The sequence below is a fragment of the Montipora foliosa genome, chromosome 1 (assembly GCF_036669935.1).
Source record: "Montipora foliosa isolate CH-2021 chromosome 1, ASM3666993v2, whole genome shotgun sequence".
NCBI classification, from domain to species: domain Eukaryota; kingdom Metazoa; phylum Cnidaria; class Anthozoa; order Scleractinia; family Acroporidae; genus Montipora; species Montipora foliosa.
The window spans coordinates 68,191,364-68,216,940 of NC_090869.1; the positions used below are offsets into that span (position 1 = coordinate 68,191,364).

The window sequence follows — 25,577 nt, forward strand, 5'->3', positions numbered from 1 at the left end:
TAACGAGTTTCTTCCACTTTTTTTAGTCCGACGTGAAACGGTGGGCTGCTGCTTGCCATAAAAGCATGGAAATTATGTTATTCCAACTCGTCTTTCTCTTTCAAAAAAGTTACTTAATACCTGCTGCTAACACGCACGGAAATCAGCTCATATCAAACGAGTTTCTTCCATTTTTGGCAAAACGCAAACTTAAGTCCGACGTTTGCCGCAAACGCAAACACGATGCTTAATCTCTCCCATACTTAACGAAAACCGCCAAAACTTGAAAAACCGGTACATGTAAATTTAGTCTCGTGACAAAAAAAATTTTGTCGTCGTCAAAAGAGACGACAAAGAAGAATTGACGACTGTTTAATTTGGCGCTTTTTTCCGGTTGGAAGAAACTACGAGGCAAGGAAACCCTTTACCATACCGGCTTCCACCATACCAAACACACAATGAGCGCTGCCAAGAGAGCAAAGCTTCATGATGAAACTAGCTTTGTGAACGACCGGTTTAAAAACGGTTACCACCACGACTCTGAAGCCGGTAAAAAATTTAACAAAACTACGGCTAGCGCTGTCGCTGAAAATGAAGACAAGAAAAGCAGTGGCCTTTCGAAAGACGAAATCATGAAACTAAGGGACGATTACATTGGGTGAGTTTCATTGAAATGGAATTTGTTTAGTTCAAAAATATAGTTTATAAGGTTTAATTAAGCGTTGCCCATACCAGTCTTGAATTTGCCTTTAAGGTTGCGTAACTCCCCACGATGTTTGGTTTTAATTGTTTAATAATTCTTGCTCGCACTGGGAAAAAAAGGCGATCAAATGAACGTGTCGTTCGTTGTTCGAAGCTACAGCTACCATAATTGTTAAGATAACTCTCAGTAGTTGAGTATTTACGATTTTGTGTTCGCTTCGTTGACCGGAATGACGAATATAAAATATTGGTGAAGGAATCTTCTACGAGTCACAGTTATTCATGTGCGTCACTGTAGGCTTCCCTGAGTCGATTCCAGTGAGGCAAGAGAGCAAAATTCACTTTGCAAAGAATCATTCATAGCGGCAATTTTGCGTCTTCCTAACAATTTCCCACCTCGGTCAGAGAGAGGGAAGCATGGGGCTTACAAGGGCTTATGTACACACAAGCGGTCAAAGTCCACCACCATACATGGTGGCATCACGTTGTTGAATATATTAATAATCAGTTGATTCCCATGACACGAACATTCTGCTGTTGTTACAGACCTTGAGGTGTTTCTCTTCTTTGGAGACAGGAATTGAACTTTCCAAGGAAATGAAATTGGTCCAATCCTATATTGGCCAGGAGTAAAGTTGAAGGTTAATGGGCTGCAACAAGGGCATGTTTCATAAATCATTTTCCAGTTTTTTCAGGAAACTTCAAAGGCAAATGACACAGAAAACAATTTGATCTTTAACAAATGGAACAGAAACGGACTTTTGAAACTCAAAAGGCCAGTCTTAGGGAATTCCAAATGGATAATGCCCAATGGCAAGTGTTTGCCCTGGATATTGCAATGTTCATCCATCTGAACTTAATCAATAAATTATATTGTAAAGCTTTGCAGGTGAATAACAAATGATCATGAAAAGGAAATGAGCACCTAAAGGACACGATTTCAGCTTAAAAATCATCTCCACAATAATGTATAATGAAAATTTGTCCTTTTATTTTAAAGAAAATCTTGTGAGGTACATTTTAAAGAAAATCCAATCAAGATTGCTTATGCAAGGGGACAGTATATGTATGATGAGAAGGACAACAGATACTTAGATTGTGTCAATAATGTCACTCATGGTATGTGCTGCAGATCTGTTAAATTTGACTTTGAATCTTTTTACTTGGGCATTTATAAGGGTAATGAAGAGTTAAGGATTCTTCCCTTGCTCTTGTTTTTATGATTTTATTTTTGCATTTTAAATTTTCCAACACTACATGTAAGTGCATGAAATTTAATCTTTCATTATAAATTATTTTAATTGGGACACTGTCCTACAATAAGCCAAACTTTGTATGAGGAGATCAAGGGGGAGGAATTGTAGCTGAGCCTTTTCTCCGTGTGTTTCTACATGAGAAGATCAAGTGTTTTTAGTTTTAGTGTTCAGATTACATGTATGTCTTACCTGTCACTGATGAATGACATCTGCCATCAGTGGTCTTTAGCTAGCCCATTTTCTCCTGAACTGCTTCCCATTGACGTCTGGCATTAGACTTAGTAAAATCTATAGTCTCACTCCCATGGGTCAGTGTGTTAATGTTATGAACTTTTATTTCATTCTAGTCGGCCATTGTCATCCCCATGTTGTTAAAGTGTGTCACGAGCAGATGGCAACATTAAATACCAACAGCCGTTTTCTGTACGACATCATTGTGACCTATGCAAAAAGGCTGGTTTCTACCCTTCCACCAGAGCTTAGGTGTTGTTACTTTGTTTGCAGTGGGTGAGTTTGTATAGAAGCTAATGACCTTGAAGCGTTTAACCGGTGCTCGAAATTAGCGGTCGTCCAGTTGTCAGAGACGACCAGAAAGTTTACCAGGCAACCAGTATTAAAAAAACAAAGCCAGGTTGCCTGAGGAAAACACACTAGACAACCCACTAACCAGTGAAAAGTAGATTAATGAATTACAGGTATTTATGAATGACCATAAGCAGCAATCATGGGGTATACTTGTTGGTTTCAGGGGTGTGAAGTTAATCAAACTTCTGACGCTAAACTGAGAGTTGAACCAAAACCAGGGAGGCTGAAATCAATTGATAGTGACATAACCTACCAATCAACATCTTTGGTTCCCACGGTACATTTATACATTTGAAATTGACGCCGATGGAATGTGTACAAATCTTTTAAATGAAGAACCTCTTAAAAGATATCATAATGGTATTCGAGCTGTGAACTAAACAAAAACTCCAATTGACTTTCCCTAGTTGAAGTCGATGTTCCCGGCTATGTTCGGATATTTGCTTGATGGAAGCTAAAACACAGTTTTTGCACTTGAAGCTGAAATACCACAGAATTATGAAAATCGCAGTAAATTCAAATGTTCTGTCTGTCTCATTTGGTACTTTGGAATCAGGGTTCTAACATTCTGTAGTTTTTTTTTTTTTGTATTTTGGTTTTGAGGATAAAATAACCTACAACTTCAGTGCTCATGTACTTTATGATCGGTAAATACATCTTAAATAATTTATTTAATTGATGGTCATTTAAATTAATATTTAATGTATAAATTATATTTTTTCAGGTCCGAAGCTAATGATCTTGCCTTGAGAATCGCAAGACAGAACGCTGACTCGGAAGATATTATCACTCTTGATGGGTATGTTACAAACTGGACACTGGATTTTGAAAAACTGATCAGATCGAAAAATGCCATTCTTCAGGCCTCCTGATATTATGCGATTGTGTGATTTCGCACAATCGACCTAAAATCCCATCCGATCGCACAATTCACAAAAAAACATGTAACATTCGTAAAATAAAACATAAATCAACAAGTTTCTTAGGAATTCCTGCATAAATATGCCATTTTAAAGATGACTTACCTTGGGAAAAGGCTAAAAAACCTTTGTCACCTTCAATTTCGTTAACATTCAAAGTTCAATGCGTTATTTTGCATGTTGGGAGCCTGGTACGAGTCTCATTCTTAAAGATTCGCCTATTGGTGTAACACAAACACGCCCTTTGTTCAGATTATTGTTTTCAAGTGACTTCACCATTTTACTTTACTATTTTACATTCAAGCACTTGACAAAAAAACGTCAAAATTTGTAGTCCCCATCTCTATTTAAGATGGAGGATGGCACCTGATCTGGATGGCCACCTTTATATTTTGTTTTATGTCTAAGTCTTGTTCTTACTTGAAATTTTGACTCAACTTAAGACCAGTTATTATTAAATTTTGTACTTATTGCCTTTTTGTTCTTTTTTTATAAAAGGATGAGTAATTCAAACATTTGGGGAAATTAGCGACAATGTTTAATAAATTGCCTGTCATTTTTTTGTTAAAAGTGCATACCATGGCCACACAGCCTCGCTTATTGACATTAGTCCTTACAAGTTCAAAAAGCTGGGCGCCAAAGGGAAGAAGGATCACATCCACATTGCACCAACTGCAGATCCATACCGCGGTATGCATCAAGGTGAAGCTACTCCTGAACTGGGAGAAAAATATGCTATGGAAGTCAAGAAAATTATTGATCAAGCACACAATAATGGAAAGAAGGTAAATTTGTACACAATGTACTTAACCTCTATAAATGGTCATTATCATCGTCATTGAAGTCATTTTCTGTCATATACTGTAGCACCAATGGCTGCATACCAGTTTCTCTTTTCACTCCAGGCCTGTGCTATTCATTTTGTTTATTTTTTTATACATTCTTATTATTATCAGGGTCAATAAATTTATTTTCATTTAAAAAGAGGAGGATAGACTTGATAAAAGAAAAAACTGGCTGTACACATGTATCTTGGTCTTACTTTTTCTGCTAAGTCCCAATAATAAAATTATTATTATCCTACAAAACTGGACATTGATGTCCAGGTGTTAAAGCCTTGAAATAGACAACTTTTTCCCATTCCTTATTCTTGGTTTTCATGTGACATCAAAATTAAAAAATAAGGAATTTTAAAGACGGTGCCTACTAATTCAAAGGTACTTTTGCCCCGGTTTATGATTATGCGGGAAATGTAGATCTTAACAAGTGTTATTGAAATCGAAAATGAAAATTGGGGGTAACCATGCATTTTTCATAGATAATTCATGAACAATATTTGTAAAAAGCTTTTGAATGCAAAGCCATGTATGGCATTCTTTCTCAAATTGAAGCTTAATTATCTCTGAAAAATGCATGGTTGCCCCCAATGTTATTTTTGGATACCAATAATACTTACTAAGATCTACTTTCTCTGCATAAATTGAAACCACGCAAAAATATCCCTGTATTAGTAAGCATCACCGATAGGAAACCCGACTATCTCGAGATGAGCAGAACGTAACTATGTGCAGTGTAGTAGGCACGGCCCTTAAAACCTTTTGATGTTTTAGTCTATTAAGTTAATAGAACAGATGGAGACTTAATAATATCTTCCCACAAATTTTCAGTTTGATAGGGTTTTTCGTCTTGTAATAAAGCAAGATTGAATTTCTAAGCTTTTGTGTGACATGATATTAATTAAAATGGCGGCCGAGAATGCTGTCATGTAGGTTAAAAAAGTAATTTATCCACTGAGATTTTGCGATCTGAACAGTCCTTGTATGAGAATAAGTACATGTACTCAAATAGATGTTTATGAGCCCTCAGAAGACGATTACTGGCTTTTTATAGCAAAACTCCATGACATATGTTTTTGGTAGTTTCTGGCAGCCATATTTGTGCCCCTCAGAGGGACAAAAACATGGCGTCTCCATACAAAGCCTTATAAATTTGAGTAAAACATTTCTTTGAATATTTCCCGCACAAACATGGCACAGACCTGAACCTCTGCAAAACTATTTGAATATTCATCTTCGTTTTATCTCTTTGATTCTTGGATTTATTTGTTGAATGGTTTTCAGTTATTAACTTTTCCAGATTGCAGGCTTCATCAGTGAGTCAATGCAAGGCTGTGGTGGCCAGATTGTCTACCCTCCAAACTACTTGAAAAATGTTTACAAGTAAGCCTTGATGCCATAATAGTATTTTATGTATAATAATACTCATAGAAAAATTTCTCTTTTCTGATTGGCTAAGAGAAAATAATGCAGTTTCCAGGTAACGCAGTGCAGAAAAGAGGCAACAATTCAGTGCAAAAAGAGGTAACAACCGTGGAAGCATTCTGATTGGTCAATGATCAAAGAAAGTCTCAGATGGCCAATTAAATGCAATGGCCAATGGCACAATTTTTACATAATTGCGTTGCTATACGTGTGCATTTCTTCTCGTTAATTACATGTACAATCTCATCTTGAAATTTTTTCATGTATATTACATCTATTAAAAAGTAATCACATAATTTTTCTTGTGCAATTTGGAATAAATAAGCTAGCATTTGCCCAATTTTGTCTTTGAAAAATTTTGCTTGTGCTTATTTATTTTCAAACTGCACTCGAAATCATGTGATTACCTAAGTACACTACTAATTTGCATGAAACAATTAAAATTTTCAGTGCAGAAAGTTGAAATTAGTGCAATAAAGTGAAATTTTTACATTGATAGCCAATCAAATGCGAGCCTGGATAGTGGAACTCATGGTGCAATTCTGCTTAACCGTCTTGAAAATGTAATGATTTTTCTCTTGCAATTTGGAATAAATGAGCACAAAGACCACAAATTGCACTCACCCTATGGGCTTGTGCAATTTTCTCAGTCTTGAAAATTTTATTCTTGCTAATTTATACCAAATTGCACTTGAAGTCTCGAAATCACCCATACCAATAATATACATGAAAAAATTTCAGTGCCTTGATTGGCTGAGAGTAGGTCAGTTAATCCCAAACGGAGTGCAGAAAAGTGAAATACATGTAGTGCAGAAACTTGAAAAAGTGCAATGAAGGTGAATTTATTGCATTGATAGCCAATCAAATGCAAGTCCTGGATGGCGCAATTATTCATGGCGTGATACATGACTGTGCATTACTTCTGCTTAACCAATGATCTTGAATTTTTTTCATGTATATTATTAATACCTGGTGTAATCACATGATTTTTCACGTGCATCGAAATTTTGTTGTTGAGGTTAACCACCTCGACTGGCAGGAGTTATTTAGGATGACTGAAGATGTGGTATTCATGCAGTGCATGGCCAAATGCATATCCATACCCAAACCCCAGTTACTGGGCTAGGCTCCTCCTGACTTATTTTTATTATTTTTATATTTTGACCTTTAAAGATATGTGCGAGAAGCTGGTGGTGTGTGTATTGCAGACGAAGTGCAAGTTGGGTTTGGACGAGCTGGGAAGTACTTCTGGGCATTTGAAGCACAAGGTAAGTGCAGCTGGTGAGCAGTGTTTCCTAAAAATAACAGCCGGGTTTAAAAAAAAACTGAATGGAAGGGAAAGTAAGAATTAGGCTATTGGCTAATATGTTATTTAATATTATTTATCTGGTCCCTTTTTGTCTGAAATGGATGAACACAGTTACACTACCGTACAAACATGTACTTGCATAATTAACCACTGCAGTGGTTTTTTTTTTGCTGAAGGCACTATAAGTTACTGCATTGAGTTAAGCCACACTGGGCAAGCTGTTTAGTGGATAATGTTTTATCTATTAGGCATAATTTAAATGCTGTATTATTTGAGGGTGGGGTTTATTTGAGGCAGAGTCTTAAATTGAGAAAGTAAGTCAAGTCAACAGCAGATAGGAATCCAACTAGATTTCATGCTTAATGTTATAATATTAATTGCTGACCCAAAGGAGACCAGCCCTTTACAAAGAATTATTGGGGAACAGTTTTCACTTATAGTATAATGGGAAACAAACGTAATGTCAGATGTCAGGGAAATGAAGGGACCTTTGGTTGTTGCAATCTACTTTCTACTCAAACGTAGTCTTGATTAATAAATTTTATTGGGTAAACTGCTTTGGTTTGCCTTTGTTTAGGCTCTCAGGGAGGGTTACACCACTCATTGCACACGTAATAAGAAAATTAATAATATTGATAAAGCTAGACATGTTTTTTTTTTTCTGGGCAAATGTTTTATAAAGAGCAACTTGTGAGTTCTATCCACTGCCTTACTTCATGGTCTAAGGGCCGATTTGCACGGTAAGATTTTTGGCGCATGTGACCAGCTTACAACACATGTTTTCTCAAATACACGGCAATCATAGATGAGTTGTAGGCTTGTCGTAAGCTTGCTGCATGCGACGAGAATCGCCAATCGACCCTAAGTAACCTATTGCCTTACATTTCTTTTACTCAATCCAAAATCTGGCACGTCATTCCCAAATATCGGCACTAGGGGGGCAAAAGGGGGGTCTGAAGACCACAAAACCACACAGAAAAAACATTAAAATACCCCATCCTCATTGGTAAAAACCACTTTGTCTTGTAAAATCGCAATACTGCAGACGAAAATCCAAATTTCTGCAAAAATAACACAATACTGCATCTGACTGCAAACCCTTGCGCCCCCATCAGCACTGCAGTTAGTTTTCAGGCATGCCCTTGGATATTTTCAAGATGTAAAGAGAACTTGTACTCTAGATATAATTTTTGAAAAACAGGGGAGATATTTAGGAGTGCTGTGCCAATTATAATTTTGTGTGTGTGTGTGCAAATTATAATTTTGTGTGTGTTATTATAATAATGATAATAATAATAATAATAATAATAATAATAATAATAATTATTATTATTATTATTATTATTATTATTATTAAAGTATTAGCCTAAGTGTTAGTGTTTTGTTTGTATTACTAATGAGTACTATTATTGGTATTTAATACGATGGTACAAGAGTCTAACAGTGTTGTGTCAGATAACAATATGCCAGATCATAACTGTGCATTTCTGTAGGTGTTGTTCCTGACATTGTCACGCTAGGTAAGCCCATTGGAAATGGCTTTCCAATGGCAGTTGTTGTAACGACACCTGAACTGGCGGAATCTTTCGCTACCACTGGCATTACATATTTCAATACAGTAGGTTCATTACAGAATTTCAGTTGAATTGAATGCAGAAAGCAACGCTGAGTCTTTCATGTTTTCAGTTGTTTTATCAGATAAGCACCACCTTGCAGGGTTCAAAATTTAAAAAAAAAACATTCCACTTGAAATTTTGCAATTTAATTAGTACATGAAATGTAATCAGGGGTGATTTATGCAAATTTGTCCTAAAGCCAACTGGATGAATACTGATAGAGAGAAAGATAATTTTTTTTTTGGCCCTGTCTCATCCTTTTAAATTCACATAAGTTTGGTTCGGTTTCCAAAAGGAAGATACATGTAACTTGCAACAGTTTATTGCATCCATGTGCTGTTTGCTGCAGAGATTTGGACAAAATCCGATGAAGGGATTGGAAATATAAAAAAGTTATGATGGTTACTTTATCACAGAAGGTCCCCTTTTATCGCAAACAGTTTATGATTGATGAGACCTAGATAAATATAAATCCTGCTTAGTTAAGAGAAATGAAAGTTTAAGTTTCACTTTTGCACTATTATTTCAGTGAATGGTTTGGTTTTCAGGTAACATCTGATCATCCCAGTTGATGCATTTATTGATTTTGTCATCTCTACAGTATCACCCCAAAAAACGTTGCGTTTGAGACCCCATGAGAGATGCGAGGAAACGTCGTAATTTCAGGCTGCAATTTGTTATTGCCGTAAAGGGATATTGAAGAGACAAACACGCCCAAAATTTTAGACTGAGATAAATGTGTTTGTGTTGCAGTATGGTGGTAATCCTGTGGCATGTGCAGTTGGTAATGCTGTGTTAGACATTATTGAGAATGAAAATCTACAGCAACATGCTCACGAAGTGGGCAACTATCTGATGGGACAACTGCGAGAATTACAACCAAAGCATAGACTCATGGGAGAAGTCAGGTGATTGTCCTTGGTTTTTTGTACTAATTGGAGAAAAGGGCCTGGCATCCAGCAATGACAAGGACCAAAGACAACCTAATCACATATGGCAAACATTTTGGCCCCATTCTTGCTATCAAATTCAATTTTGTACAATTTGGCAGAACTTGAAAAAAAAAGACTACAGGCAGCCTGTCCTCTGGTTCAAAGATTCCTCAATTTTATGGATCATATTGAAACATGCAATAATTATTTCTTGTAAATAAGCTTTATTGATTTTTGTTTATTTTCAATTTATTTCATGGTATTTAATGAATATCATTGATTTCACCTCAGTAGTTCACAGTCCTGTGAACTTAAACAGTACGGACCTTAAGTAAAGATGACAACGACGGCTACGAGACCGTCGTCTGAAAATGTCATTTCCCGTTATTGTTAGTAACTTGCGATTACTCCAAGTCACTCGGCATGGAAAGTGTGAGTCCACATTCCAAGAATAAAATTGATGAGAACGGTGTGGATATTGAGAAAGAAAATTGAAAATTTGTTGTCAGGTGCTCGTGTCCTCCACATGACCTCAAATTTCATCATTTCACGTCATTGTCAAGACGAGAACAGCAAAGAAATGTATCAAAATGTAAATTGCACATTGCATGTGCAGGGCATACACAGCTATTTATTTTTGCTAATTAACCTATTGTTTTGTGGCGTTCTCATAGCCGTCGTTGTCTTCCTTGCTTAAGGTCCCTATTGACAGCCACTGAGGTGAAAAATAATATGTTATTGTTAAATTAAGTACATTCCAAACAAGCTGAACAACTTGTGGACCCAAAAAATACTCACTGGAACTATTTCAGAAAAGAATAATTTTGACTCACTTCTGTTGCTCAGGAATGATTTGCTGATCACACCAAAACTAACCGATCATAATGTACCAAAAGCACTATTAGTGATTGGCTATCTGTAGAGTAAATGACTTATTTGATGCTCATGTTTTATATGTTCTCACATAAATTTGCTTTTCTTGACCTTTCATGGTGAAATGATGTCATATTAACTTTTTTTCACAATTTGTTGCTGGTTTGTGTGTTTTCTAGGGGTATGGGACTATTTATTGGGGTTGAGCTGGTAAAGGATCTTACAACAAAGGAACCTGCCACTGAAGAAGCAAAGAGAGTCGTTTACAGGTGAGTCACTTGTTGCTTTGATTCAAGTTTCAATGTTGCTGATTTACATCTCACTTTGAATACATCAATATTTTGAACTGCCCAAGAGTTTTTCAGGGAGCTAAAACTGTTGTATTGATGATGGTCTCATACAAGGCATTACCGGTAATTAATTTTTATTTATCCAAGTGGGAAGAACATTGGCCATTTGCAGTTTTAGCACAGCAGAATAAGGCTCCAATAATTTAGTCTGGCTTGCAGATATCAGTCTAAAACACCAGGAACTCCATGCCAGGAACAGTGTACATGGATTTTTTAATTAATGCCCTACAGAGTTAAGGAATGTTGGTTACGAGACCCTACGGTAATTTACAGTCCTTAACCTAGAAGACTTAAAGGCTGACCATTAAGGCGGTACCTACTAATTCAAAGGTATTTTTGCGTGTTTACTAAATATGCAGGAAAAGCAGATTTTAACAATTGTTAGTGAAATCCAAAAAGGAACTTGGGGGTAACCATGTATTTTTCAAGATAATTAATCAACATTATTTGAAAAAACCTCTAAAATAACTACAAAGCTACATGTATGTATGGCGTTGTTTTCCAAATTTAAGCTTAATTATCTCTGAAAAATGCATGGTTACCCCCAATTTTCGTTTTGGATTAACCAAGAGCACTTGCAAAATTCTGCTTTCTCTGCATGGTTTTGAACCGCACAAAATACTTCTGTATTAATAAGCACCACCCATAGGAAATCGGAGTATCTCAAGATGTGCAGAACTTATGCGCAATAACAGTAGTATGATCCGTCCTTAATGGGTCTCATTACAACAGCAGTAATTTCTCCTCGGTTATCTTGAGACCCAGAGTGTTGGTCTGGTGGTGGTTTGAACCTGCACCGTTGTCTGTTACTCAAGCAAGCCTACCGGGTTGGCTGTGATCATGGTTCCCTCAATTTGACAGTTGAAGAAAAGTGAACACGCAACTACTAATGCACTTTCGTTATTTTCGAAACTTCTTGTCATTTTCAGAGCAAAAGAGAAGTTTGTGTTGATCAGTGCTGATGGACCAGACAGTAATGTCATTAAAATCAAACCTCCAATGTGTTTTGGCCAAGAGGATGCTGACTTGCTATTGTCCGTGTTCGACAAAGCTCTTAAGGAAGTTGAACAGGATTGTTAGCTAGCAAACTGAGGTCAACATTAGAATGGAAGCTTGTTTTTTATGCGGTGATTACTGGTACATTGTACAATGAAGGATGTTGATCACAAAACATAACAAATAAATGACAACTGTGACCATTACCAATGCTGGGTAATAATAAGACAAATGTTCTGCGAAAGTTAGTCTTGTTGGTGCATTTTTGATAGGAAGAGGTTGCCACATTTCAAGCTTTTCAGGATTCTCTATTTTTAGTTTGGGTGGCTTGATTCATACTTACAGAAAAGGAAGCATCTTTTGTTTTACTATTTCTGTATAAATGTGTCAAAACAAATACATTTGTCCAAGTGTCATGAAATACCAAGTTTGAGGTTTCCCTTAATAATAGAATTAATTGGCCATAATTTAGTTATTAATTTTAAATCTTTACCATTTGAAGTGAAAGTGTATGAGCTTTTCTAAGAAATGAGGTTTTTACATGTCAGATAATTAAAATAAATGCAATCTATAAGTGTAAAGAATTTATGGACAAAATTAATTTAATTTATTGGGTCCTACAAGCAGACTCTCTCAGAGGTCAAAACTTGTTAACCCTGCACTCCATTAAATATGGCATGCAATTGAGCTGCCTTTTAAGCATTCACAAGTGTCACGAAATTTTTTTCTTTGGGACCTATTTATCTTTGACTTTTATTTGTAACCATCAATTTTACTCTTTAATCTGTATTAACATATGTTTACTGAATAAAACAAGATCTATTTTTGAAAAGACTGTCATTTGTTTAAACCTTAACCTTGGTCCATGCATCATAGAACTTTTTGTCCTGTGTGTCTGCTGCTGCTTGTGGCTCCTCAGCCGATAATGTATATCAGCAAAATTTGCTGATATACAAAAAGACATCACTTCGTTTCTCCATGGGAGAATGTTGCAGGCTTACAGAAATATGCAGAGATAAAGCTACGACAGAGCAAGGGAGTGGATCAATACTGGATACACTGTAAAAAACAGAGGTTCCCTCCTTCTTGCTCAACAGTGATTTTATGGCCCACATGCTTCAAACTTGGGCCATAAATCAACAGAAAAAGCACTTGGTCCATAACCTTCAGTATGGACTCGTTTGGTAAGAAGTATTCATTACTGTGTCCACTATTTGGCCAAATAATGTTTTAGACCTGCTAATGATGTACCGGTACCACCTTACAAGGAACAAAAGTCCACAAAAGATCTAGGGTGTTTGGTATTAAGTCTCTCCATCCTCAGTTTTTCAAATGAAGTTGCTTTTCACTATTGAAGTAAAAAAGGTCTAGTTGTAGTTATTCTGTTTCTGATGTGAACATCGTTTTCCCCCATTACAGATTGCATTTTTGAAGGACACTGTATTGTATGAAGATATACAAACTGTGTGATGGCAGGGGCAAATCTAAGGGTAAGGGGCAGGGGGTGCACACCCCCACCCCAAGGTAACCTACGGCTTTCTAATACAATTGGTATTGTGCACCCCCTCCTAAGAAAAATCCTGGATCCGCCCCTAGATGGGGATAATGTCATACGTTTCACTTTTAAAAAAACCCCTTGCAACAGTTATGCATACAGGCTTCAATTTCTTACAAATAACGAAGGCCATCATCGTCTACCAAACCCACTACATACTCCAAAGATACCTTGCCAACAGTATGGATAAACATTTCTTTATTAAAATGACCCAAACTTGTACTTTGTGAAAGGATTGGAGGTGTGTGCAGAATATTTGCAGTCACAAATGTCTATTTGCTTCGAGGTCTTTGAAGGTATGTTGTAAAGTGCTTCAATGTTGCATTGACCTCAGCTTGTGTCCAATCCGATGTCCTTTTTTGTCTTCCCATCTCAAGCTGCCACAAAAAAAACACATGTTGGCCAAGTTGGAAAATACCATTATAATACTCCTTGTTGGTCCCCCCAAATTTTGCATAAGCATTGTTTTCAGTTTCTCTTGGGACTTGAAATGGTTCAAAGAGAAAACACAAACAGTGCTTATTCAAAATTTGGGGGGACAAACAGAGTATTACGGTGTTTTCCACTTCAACCAATTAGAAATATATGTATCATTAAGTTTAAAACCTACTACATCTGATTTAACAATGAAAATTCCTACACTACTAGCCAAAAAAACCTCACCAAGACATTATTCTTATTCACTTTTTTCACCAATCCCATAATACAGTTCATTTTGGGGGGTTATTTGCATTAAAACAATGGATATCCAGTTCACTGAAGCATGATACAGTCCCAAGAGTAAAGACCCCCCAAAACGTATTGCATTATGGGATGGTGAAAATGGTCAATTCTGTAAAATATCTTAGTGCATGCAGACTCATCATAAACATCATCATCTCTGGTTGACTTGAAAAATACATGTGCAAATTAAACAAATTGTGTGGAACATGTCAACAGATAATAGGTTTATTTTGTGGGATCAAATTTCACCCTATGAAAGTGATTACCTGGCGTGAAACACAATCCATGAATGACTGAACTTCTTCTTTACAAAATGAATCCTCAAATGCATTGCTCTTCCAACATCCTAGCAAACGAAACATTTCTGGTATGCATGGTGCCCCTATAATTACAATGTTTTAGTGAGATTTGAATGTTTTGTCACTTTTCTTCTTTTCAGATTTGTTGCACCTTGATTAGCTTTGAAGGTTTCTGAAGGATAAGCTTGCGTGCAAATCCAGGAAATAACTTAACATTTTTCAGGACTCCTTTCATAAGCCAAAGACGTTTCTCTGTAAAAGAGGGGGCACATGTCTTTGCCTTAAAGTGCCCGTAACCCCAAAATATCTTTTTCGCTAAATTGAATCTTTGCACCTGTTCAAAATGCATTGCGGCCATTTTTTCCTTTTTCTAACAAATCCTGCTATTTTATAGGCTTCGAAAGTTGCGAAAATCCAAGCATCTTTTGTTCACGACCGAGTCAGAAGGGGAGTGGGTCTATTCCTGATTCGACATCACAATCTACTTTGCATGCATTTTTACAAAGAGTTAATGCAATGTAAATCAGTTTGTGACGTCAAATCAGGAATAGACCCACTCCCCTTCTGACTCGGTCATGAACAAAAAATGCTTGGATTTTCACAACTTTCGAAGTCTATAAAATCGCAGGATTTGTTAGCAAAAGGAAAAAATGGCCGCAATGCATTTCGAACAGGTGCAAAGATTCATTTTAGCAAAAAAAAAATATTTTGGGGTTATGGATACTTTAAAACAATTTTGGTTTTTGGTTTTCCTCTACTTAAAATTCCATTACTGGGGACTTTCAGTTATTAAACAGGATTTGACAAATTTCCTTCAAACAGGTGGGATCAACAGGGATCTCCTCCTGAAGATAGTCACATTGTTCCTTGTAGATTGTATTACTCATACAATGTTGTTCCTGCTGTTGTCATTGCTGACATGCCATGAATAGAAATGAAGTGATCAATAATATTATATGCCGAATTTCCCTCCGGGGAAAGGAGGCAGTAGGGACACTCTCCATTCATGGTGCTCAATCCAACCAATTACCATCAATAAATTCCATCAGAATTTTAATATTCTGTTTGTTACAGCAAACATATATTTGGTTGCAGGAATTGCAGGGTGGTGAATTGTCTCTTTGCTTTTGTTCCATCCCAGGGTGGGGAAGTAGATGATGACACAATAGGCCACTTTGGAAAATACCATAATACTCTTTATCGGCCCAAATTTTGCATAGGCATTGTTTTTGTTTTCTCTTGGGACCATTGTAAGTCCCACGAGAAACTGGAAACAATGCTTATGCAAAATTTGGGCGGACAAGCAAAGAGTATTACGGTATTTTTCGCAGTGGCCTATAGGCTAGTTTCGAATTGTGCAGCAACGAAAGGACAGAGTCGAGGTTTAGTGGGATAATTAGCAGTTTGTTTTGTTCAAAACAAAGGAAAATAGAAATTATTTCCCTGAACCTCGACTCTGTTCTTTTGTTGCTGCACAATTCGAAACTAGCGTATTGAACCATGCATTAAACTTATTTAGTATTTTTCAAAACACAGCATACATCTGTAACTACAGAATGCAGCGTCCATTATTGTCTGTCGTCATATCAAATTGTTTTAAGAGTTCACGACTAATTTGCATATGGTGGTGGCTCTAATGTGACCCTGAATTCTGTAGTTGCTTCAACAAGACATCAGGTTAAAAATTTTGTAAACAGATAGAGACAGATTTTTCAGCTCTCAGCAAACTCTTATAATGATTTTCAAGGCGCAGAATCAAATGACAAAAGGACTTGAATGGTTGGACTCACTTCCATCGTCTTCTTTCCTTGGCAGTAGGTGTGGACGTAGTTTGGTCGGCACTTTCGCTCGTTTCACACCATATATGAGATGGGGCTTCCTTCCCCTTACAATACCAGTAAGATTTACCATCCCCTGAGCTCAAAAACCGTATTCAGTACAACTAACATTGTGATATCGCTTGCTGTTCAGTCCGCCATGTTAAATTGTAAGTGGTACCCAGTCTACGTCGTTTAACGGTCCTTCGTTTCCAGGTCCTTCGTTCAAGTTTGTTTTATGCTTTGCCCATGAGGCTAATGGCTTAGGGCAGGAGCCCATCTGGAGCGTGCAACTTACATACAGCGTCTGTGAAACGGCGTTTTCACAAGTAGGTTTATTTTTAGACTAGCCCTTCCCGCAAATTAGGTCAAAAAACAAAGGCAGTTCCGGTTCGGTGACCCTATGACGTCAGCTTAATTTCTTGTAATTGGTCATCGGGCTCCTGTGGGAGTCTCATTAGCGGGAAATTCAATCTAAAAATAACCTTACTTGTGAAAACGCCGTTGCACGAAAATAGGTAAGTTGCACGCCCCGGGTGACGGGCTCCTGCTTAGGGTGCGTTCCATTGGTGATTTAAAAAGGCCCCGGTATGTCTGGCGTTTTGAAGCAACAAGGGAGGATAATAAAGATATGTTTAAGATAGCATTTTAGCTGGTGTTTGACAATGTTAATGTGAATCTTCGTATAAACGAAGGATTTCTAACTTCTATTCAATGTATTCCTATTCCGGAATACGGACAATCAAACGCACCCTTAGTTGAATCTGACCTTTTTAGGTGCAAGAGGTCGGGAGATCAAACCCTGTGGCTGGGTTAATGTTGTATTTGCGGGAACTCCCAGAGTGCGCTTTTCTTTTGGTCATCACCAAGAACATGGGCTCTGGCCACTTTTAAAACAGCTCAAAGGACATAACTAAATTTCGTCTATGAGTCTCTGAGGTGGCTTACAGACAATCGTAGATCTCCTAAAAAATGTGTTTTTAACTGCCTCCACTGGAGTAGAGCTACATTCTACCGATTGCCCAGCTGGAAATTCAATTTTTGGGCAGTTGGCTGTGGGAGTAGGTGGCTCATCGGTACCCTTTGTTCCTCCTCCGTTGGCCCACTCTGCTCAGAAAATTGATGCTCAGTTTCCACTGGAGGCGATTGACTTAAGATGTCATCTACTCCAACACTCTGACATTCCCACAAGTGCGGGAACAGCTGGTTTGCATGACGCCTGAAATCTCTCTTGTCATTTGAAAGCACTCCATATGTTACAGCACCTTGCCAATCTCATCTCCCCAGGTAAGTTTTTGGGACCACAATTACGAGAGTATACTCTATTTCATCCTCTATTTCACCCTCGTCACAATACTGTTGTATTTGCGGGAACTCAATCAATGAAGTCAAGCTACAGAACAGGACGACCACGAAAGTCCGGACCTTAAGTCCAATGCGCATCCTCTCACGATCGATGACCCTTGTATATGTAACATTTAAACACTTAGGAAAGGAAAGGAACTTTATTTAGTGCATAGTCGTTCTAGCGCTGGAGCACTAATTGGGGACACTGTAAACTGAAATTAACACTCAAAGTCAAATGTTGGTTTTTGAGGACAGGGGAAACCGGAGTACCCGGAGAAAACCTCTCGGTACAGACTCAACCACATATAACGCCGAGTCTGGGTATCGAACACTGAAGAGGAAGTGCTGCCTTTGTATTTCCGTCTGCAAGGTTTCTCGGATAAAGACTGTGAACTGTAGGCCCTGTCTATATGTCTATATAGAATGACAGCATGCCATAAAGCATAGTGCTTTTGACACACAAAAAAGATCGACTCAAGTAGTTCAGTATCTCTCTTCCACTCTCAGAAAGTCCGTGACCGAGGAAATCGTAAAAAGTGTTTTATTACGCTTAAAATAAATTTACGTCACGTTACAAATGGAAAAAAATCTCATGGTAGCAATACATAAAACAGAGCTACAACCGAACGGAAAGAAATCAAGTCGCACTGTCCTTTCCTAAACAACAATAAGAGCAAGGTGACATACGCTAACACCAACCCGGTGTGGCCAAGACGGGGTGAAATGGTTGTGCGCATGCGTGATGTGTTGGCCACACCGGGTTGGTGTTAGCGTGTGTCACCTTGCTTTTATTGTTGTTCCTATCCTAAACCTTTCTGCTTCAAGTTTCTGCTTCAAGTTTCAAGTGTTATAATCCATTAAAACTGTAGTAAGCAACCTTAATATGTATACAAGAGACACAAAAATTATGCTGAAAAAAGGCATAATCACTAGGAAATAACCATACCCAACAATCGGAGTAGCGTATTCAGTATCATGATTGTGCATGCTTACTTCCTAGTAATTATATATCTTTACGAAATACTGACTTGTTCCTCTGACAGCTCATTGAACGTTCTAACGCATTCAATGGGTTACTTTGCTGTCGAAAAACTGATCCTCCGCGCTATTTATCTGTTCATTTATTATCCTTTGACTCTTTCCCTCTTGAAATCAAAACTAAAATTGATTAAAAACCACGTGAGTTTTAAATGACGAAACAATTTCGTGCTGCATTGTAGCATCAGTGAATAATTTTTTTTTATATTCGAATCTGTCTTTTCAGTATATTCACATGGCTATGCAAATTAAGATCCTAACCATGAATCAAACTGTTTCTATCCTCAACGAAGCGCTCGCTGTATTTAGCATTAAACACCGCCAATCGAGAGGGAACAAGTTGAGCACCATTTACACCCCTCTCCCATCCTACCCCACCCCACAGCATTTACATACTCAATCGATAGGGAAAGGATTGAGTACTTTTGTATCTTTTACCCTCGCCCCCCCCCCCCCCCCCCCCCCCCCTTCCCCATCCCTATCCACAGCACTTATATTTCTTAATTCCCGTTCAAATCGATAAACATCTCTAGTCATTTAGCGTACCTGACTAACTGAAAAAGAACTACTTCCTGTAGTTCATAGGCAGGCAGAAACTATAAAAATTCTTGGTGGCAAGAGCTCATGTGAATTTGCAATTGGACTTAAACTCCTCATTGATTGTCAATTGTAATAACTAATTAATGCTCAGCCTAGTCTCTTTCTATTGCAAGGCAAAAATTGGCAATTTCCTTAATTAAGGAAATTCATTGGTTAAGAAAAACACCAGAGTCTTTAAATTCGTGTGTAGAACTCTGAGGTCTCTGAAATTTGGTGCATATGACGTCTCTAAAACACGCGCTCAGAAACACGACTGAAGAAATGCCGCACGCGTCGAAAACGTCCTTTGACTCCAGAATATTTTCGGAGATGATGGTTCTGAAAAAAAAAAAGACAGAATTTGCTTTAAATATTACTTCGATTGTAAATATTGTATGTTCTTCCTTATCAACAACCAGTGAAACAAAATTGATGTAAAACAAAGGCATGAACCCTTTAATTAACTGAGGAGATGTGTGTTCCAGTGGCTTGAGGATTTGTCTGCTAATACATTGGGTTCAAATCTCACTCGGCCAGCACTGAATGGAATGTCTTCAGTGGATCATACTTACATTTATTTATTTATTTAGTTATTTATTTTTCTGTTTTTTAAGACCTTTGCCATTACGTCAAGTAATATAACTTTTTTATTAATCATAAAGAATATTAATCAATATCGAGGACACCAGATAGAAACCCGGAATAGAGTTTTGAATCTAACTAGAGGAAACGAGTTCGGTAACTTAAAAAAGTCCCTTGGAAAATTATTGTTTCAATAGTTCCAGCTCAGAGCCTAACCGACAAAAAATGAAATGAGATGAAATGAAATAACTTCTTTGATATTTTTCTTTGTTGGCAGGGTGACGTTTGCCCTATGCTTTTTGAGCGAAACTTAAAAAGTCTCTCTTATAATTTGAAGACAACTTTCCTAACCTGCTCCTGTAGGTAATGAATCTGTTGAGAGAGTAATTCTGTCTCCTTTTGCAAGTTTCTGAGTCCTTCTTTTAAAGATTTGTTTTCCCTGGGAATTGATGCAAGAAAGAAAGTTATTCAGTGACTGTTGTTAAAGTAGACTTAACTGATTAGAGTGTAATGTGAAGTGCTAAGTATCTCCCCCATATGAACCATGTGAGCGTTAGCCCTACTGATGGAAATGGGCCCACACAATGACAGAGAAAGACTCTGACCAGGGTGGGAATTGAACCACGACCTTCGGGTTAGATCACCGCTGCTCTACCGACTGAGCTACTGTTTAAAGTAGCCTTGAAGCATCACAGTTCTAATGTGAACTCGTGTGCTTCTAACGTCTGCCAGCTTCGTAAAACAAATGCTAAGAAAAACGTCGAATTCGAGACCATCTCCGGTCGATCTCGCGTTATGTCGGGGATATATAATATATGGCAACATAATTGACTCACTTTACAAGTTCATCCTGTGCTTCTTTTTCGTTCTGGTAAATGAGAGAAGAAAAAAGGCATGCATAAATTTAAAGTGACTAGATTTCCTTCAGGAAAATCTTATTTAGTAAACCCCTTTACCACACCTGCAAGTGCAGTGAGGTTGGGACAAGCAGAACCGATTGCCTCCCATGCCTCGAGATATCTCGATTTTCGCGGAATTAGGGAAGCAACGACGATACAACGACGAGAGCAAAGAGAATGTCGTCTCAAAATATAAATTCACGTTATTGTAATCACCATTTCAACCTTTTTAATACAACAAGGATGTGCCACGGTAGTTCCTCAAAAATGACACTGGTCGGAACGTCGCTTAATTTAGGGGAGAAAATAAAATTTATCCTCAAGCGCTGACGTCTTTGATAGCACCTCAAATTTGGCTATTTCACGTTGTTGTTTTGCAGAAAACGGCAGAAAAATGGACAATGGACAAAAGTGAAAAACGCGCGTTCAGGGCACGCAAAGCTATTGTCTTTGCCTACTAAATAGGTAAGATTTGTGACATTCTCGTTGCCGTCGCCGTTGTCGTTGCTTAAACCCCCTATTGTCTAAAGACCTCTGCCCTCGACATCGCCATCTTATATCTGGCAGTTTTCACTCAGGTTCCTGGTAGAACTGCGCTCCAGTTCCTCATCTTGAGAACTTGGTCTTGGAGTTGATCTTTATCGAGGTTCAAGTGTCTAGTGTTCAAAATCATTTTTAATTCATTTCTATATAAAACTCGTTGAAATTGCAGCCATTGGAAACTGGGAAAAATACAAGTTCCAGATGAGATTTGAGCCCAGATCTCATCTGGAACTCGGATTTGCTGTCTAAAACTCACCTCGATAATCTTCTGCAGTTCATCGCGCACTGCTTTATCACTCTAAAATTTGGCATAAGAAAGAAATACATGCATAAATAAATTAAAAAAATTCCATTGTGTTTTGCCATTGAAAAGTATTATTCAGTAACCACGAATTCCCAAACACTGAAGAGGCAGACCAACTACTAGAGAGACTGGTAGCCAGTGCAGAACCTTTCCCTTTACTCCCTCCCGACTTCGGCTATTTTTTATATAGCAAAAATATCTCCCTCCATTCCATGATACAGTTAAGTGCAGTACCCGGCCTCCGGTTTAGTATCACTTGTTTGTTAGCAGATTGTAATCAACGCCATGTTGTCTTCTACCGTCTTGCCACTAGATTATTGGCTTTTCCAGTTTGTCCAATGTTCTTTGTCACCGCCATTTCCATGGTCGATCATTTGTATTGTAAAGTAATATATTTATCTTCAGTGTCACAAGCTGCTCCAGGACATTATCACTCTGTACTCTCGACCCTCATATATGGAGTAATCAGTTATTATGAAGTGCGTTTGTTGGAATCACCAGATGAGCCGAGATGCCACGAAGACGATACATTTTATATGAAAAGAACGTCTATAGAAAATACTAATATGCGAGGCTTGTGGAGAGGTCTAATCAACTAGCTAAAGGTCTAATCAACCTCGTGTCAACCCCGAGGGTAAATAGAGGAACGTATGTATATGTGTGTGTGTTTACGTCACAAAACTAAAATTGCAAAATATGGATTTTTTTAAATTGTCTGAGAATTACTAAAAGATGTCCCTTGCCAAAAATTAGCGTGTTGGTGAAAATTGACTCCATCCAAACAATCTTTTGCGCATATGACTTATGAAAACCGAGATGCGCATGCACGTATGACGTAATTCAAGATGGCACTGAAAAACAGACGCACGAAAACCGTATGCAACAGGATACCCAAGATTCGAAATTGCGAAACGAACCTGAAACTAGTAGTAGTCTCGGATTATTGAAGTGCGTTCGACGGTCGATTGCTAAGGCTCATCCAATGCACAGGATACCCAAGATTAGAAATTGCGTTCTGCTTATGTCGAACGCAATTAGTTAAGATTGCGTTTTGGCGTAATCTGAAAATTAATTTAAAATCCTTTAAGAGAAATCGGAAAAGCTAACATTCCACATTTTAGGAAAACCGTTGGAGATTAGATTGACTTTTTTTTCGAGGCTGTTTAGGTCATCCAGATTAAGCAGCACTTCCATTCCTATCTAACTCTCACCTCAATAGTCTTCTGAAGTTCGTCCTGTGCGGCTTTTTCATTCTGATCAAAGAGACAAGAATTTTAATTGTAGTTTATCTTTAAAAGTGTACAACATGAACGCGGAAAAAACAAGAGCCGGACCAACTGGTGATGAGAAAGGGGGATGGGGAGATCTCAATTACCCCTATTCCCCACTAAAACCCGGGCTCTATATACCTGTAAGCCATACCTGTTACCAGTTTCCTCTCACCTCAATAATCTTCTCTCTTCTGGAGCATTTAAGGGTAAGGCTTTTTATTTTCTTGAAAAGTGTGGCTTTCTCTTCTTCCGCTTCTTCGCAAATTTTTTCAATTTCATGTTTCCTCTCTTCAGATTGTTTACTGACTCTTTTCAACCTGAGAAAGGATTAAATAGACTTTTAAAAGAAAATCTAGCATAATATCATATCGATCATCTTTATCTCTTGGGTCGTAACCGATCCCTTCAAGTTTCCACGTTTCTTCAGGCGGTCAGATCACTTTATTTCAATCGTTTTTTTCTAAACAAGCCGCAAGCCTTAAATACAAGTATTAAAGTCCCCTCTCCACTGACTAAAAACCCTTTTTTCAAGGAAAAACAGATACTGTATAAACTTTTTACAGTTCTTGACTTAGTTTGTTTTGCCGAAAAGGCACTCTAGTCGTTGTTTTTCCAAAAAATCCAGATGTTTGCAGACTGATATGTACTTACTGCATTGCTGTCTTCTCGTACGCTGATCTGTAACAGGCGACCTAAATGGCAGCAAGAAATACATTTTTAAATTTTACTTTACATACATGACAATTTTTCAGAAAACAAGCATACTCAAGCCGGCCATCGATGAACTGTAACCAAAAGCAAAAAGTAACAGTTCTTAATACATATATTTGAAAAAGATATTTCAGATAGAGAGACCCTGACATTTGCAAAACTGAAGTCAGCATGCAAGCTACACAAAAAGATCACTGTACCAAACAACAATAAATGGTGCCCGAAATTTCGATTTCCTGAAAAAGATTTCCGTCCCGGAGCCCATTACCCAGAGCCTCCATACATATTATACCCTTGAGTCAACACTTTCCAATATCTTTTTATATTTTTTTTCTCAGTGCGTGAGCGGAATTTTACAAATCCTGCAATCTGATTGGTTCCGGGAGCGGGCGGAATTTTCTTATCCGGCTTGCTCACGGCGGGCGGAATCCTAGCCATGGTTGCGTGAGCTTGTGTGATGACCTTAAATTTCCATTTTTTTGACACCGAACCCGTTTACATGCAGAAGTTACTTTTTATTGGTCAAGAGGTTTGGAAATAGAATTCAAATTTGAAACGTTCAGTTTGTAAGTCGCTTTAACACTGCATTCGCTATCAAGCGCGTTGCGAGTCATTGAAACAGTAATTTCAGAGAGGAAGGGAGAGAGAGGAAAAAAATAATTAAGTTGTTTACCAGATAAGGGTCGGTCCGTATAGAGAAAAACTGTGACCTCGGTCTTGAAAAAGCTGCCCTCGGCCTGCCGCCTCGGGCAGCGGTCACAGTTTTTCGCTATACGGACCTCCCAGCTGGCAAATAACATATATATTTTTAGAACTGCTATATCTTTTCTTCATTTTGAAACTGATGTTCGTGTTTCCGGTGTGCTGCACGTGTTGTAATCAGTGGCTGGACCATAGGTCTCTTATGATTGGCTATTGTGAAACACACTTGTAAACTCCCAACCTCGTCCCCAGGGCGCTTTTCCCTGGCTATTGGACGAGGTTGGTAAACGCCCTGGGAGGTGTTTCTAAAAACAGAAAGATAAGCGACAGGGTTGACACAGAGGGTTAACATAGAGGATGGGATCCTGTTTCCGGTATTTTTTATATGTAGACTGGCTTTTTTTTTTTTTTTTTCAATAATAGAACATTGACAAAAAAATCACCTCGTCCTCCAAGATGTTTATCCTGTCAGCAGTTCTGAGTAGAGAAAAATACTTTTTTAAAATGAATTATTGATATTTCCCTTTTCAGGAAGAAATAAAATATCAATGATGAGCACTCTAACGGTGCTTAGTAAGACCCAATTTACGATGATTTCTTAAGGTTAAATAAATATCGTTTATTCCACTCTCTTGCAGATAACTGAATTAACAAGCGGTCAAAACTAACAACAGTGGTGTATTCAAGCTATGCATTAGTTATACCACTTAAGGGAAAGTAAAAAGGTTCTCCGTTAGTTTTCTTAAAATTATTGAATGCTCCAGAAGAAGAAGAAGGTCTAAGATTATACGGATTAGCCTTTCTTCTTTAAATATGGGATCTTGTCACTATTATGCTACGTTATATGTTACAAAAGAAATTAGTGAAATGAACTTACGATTCTTTGACTACCATTTGATCTTGTAACTGGTGAGGAAAAAGAAAAATAGGCCTCATTAGTCTACGTGATCATGAAACTTGTGCCGAAAACATCCTGACATTGCTAACTAAACAAGAATTTCCGGAAGCTGAATTTGCGCTACGCAAGCAGATCACATTCTTCAATGACGGGCAATCGGGGACAAAATTAGTTGAGGCATTTTGCCAACAGAGCACACTGGCAAAACGACACTTTTATTGTTTTCAAACTTCTCCGGGATACCCCTCCCCCTCCCCCCCCAATCAATGTCGTACCGCTGTTCACAAGGCTCGTTGGCAAGTAACCCAAACATTGTCCCGTGGGTGAGGGGGAGGGGGAATTTTCGCGCCGTGCTTGAAATGTACCCTAATGAGATTTCTAGCTTCGTATTACTGAACAAATTCTGAAAGTCGTTGTAGCACCTGTGGCCTACATTCACTCACCTTTTCACATTCTGCTTTAAGGCGTGCAATTTCGTTGTCTGCTTCATGTTTTTCTTTTTGTAGAACTTTGTTATCTAACTCCAAGGC

The 25,577-nt window shown here is 37.9% G+C and overlaps 3 protein-coding genes across 4 annotated transcripts; 1 reads left to right on the forward strand and 2 right to left on the reverse strand.

Moving 5' to 3' along the window:
* The first annotated feature begins 292 nt into the window (after window positions 1-292).
* Window positions 293-12,607, forward strand: LOC138006468 (ethanolamine-phosphate phospho-lyase-like). 2 transcript variants are annotated; one of them, XM_068852811.1, is made up of 11 exons: window positions 293-637; window positions 1,682-1,800; window positions 2,285-2,444; window positions 3,247-3,321; window positions 4,014-4,227; window positions 5,579-5,661; window positions 6,877-6,971; window positions 8,506-8,630; window positions 9,382-9,536; window positions 10,613-10,702; window positions 11,713-12,607. In XM_068852811.1, exons 1-11 carry the CDS (start codon window positions 438-440, stop codon window positions 11,861-11,863), a joined length of 1,467 nt encoding a protein of 488 aa, XP_068708912.1. In that variant the 5' UTR covers window positions 293-437; the 3' UTR covers window positions 11,864-12,607. The 2 variants fall into 2 exon arrangements, with proteins under 2 accessions (XP_068708912.1, XP_068708920.1); XM_068852819.1 differs by lacking the exon at window positions 293-637 and adding an exon at window positions 1,386-1,494.
* A 965-nt stretch (window positions 12,608-13,572) lies between these two features.
* LOC138006481 (small ribosomal subunit protein mS37-like) lies at window positions 13,573-16,354 on the reverse strand. The gene is made up of 3 exons (XM_068852832.1): window positions 16,147-16,354; window positions 14,324-14,439; window positions 13,573-13,711 (listed from the first exon to the last, which is right to left on the reverse strand). The coding sequence occupies exons 1-3, from the start codon at window positions 16,265-16,267 to the stop codon at window positions 13,607-13,609; spliced, it is 342 nt and encodes a 113-aa protein (XP_068708933.1). The 5' UTR covers window positions 16,268-16,354; the 3' UTR covers window positions 13,573-13,606.
* A 2,695-nt stretch (window positions 16,355-19,049) lies between these two features.
* LOC137980619 (golgin subfamily A member 6-like protein 25) lies at window positions 19,050-25,127 on the reverse strand. The gene is made up of 9 exons (XM_068828074.1): window positions 25,027-25,127; window positions 24,593-24,626; window positions 23,388-23,428; window positions 22,909-23,053; window positions 22,677-22,718; window positions 21,418-21,459; window positions 20,556-20,587; window positions 20,071-20,158; window positions 19,050-19,476 (listed from the first exon to the last, which is right to left on the reverse strand). Exons 1-9 carry the CDS (start codon window positions 25,083-25,085, stop codon window positions 19,387-19,389), a joined length of 573 nt encoding a protein of 190 aa, XP_068684175.1. The 5' UTR covers window positions 25,086-25,127; the 3' UTR covers window positions 19,050-19,386.
* Between the last annotated feature and the right edge of the window lie 450 nt (window positions 25,128-25,577).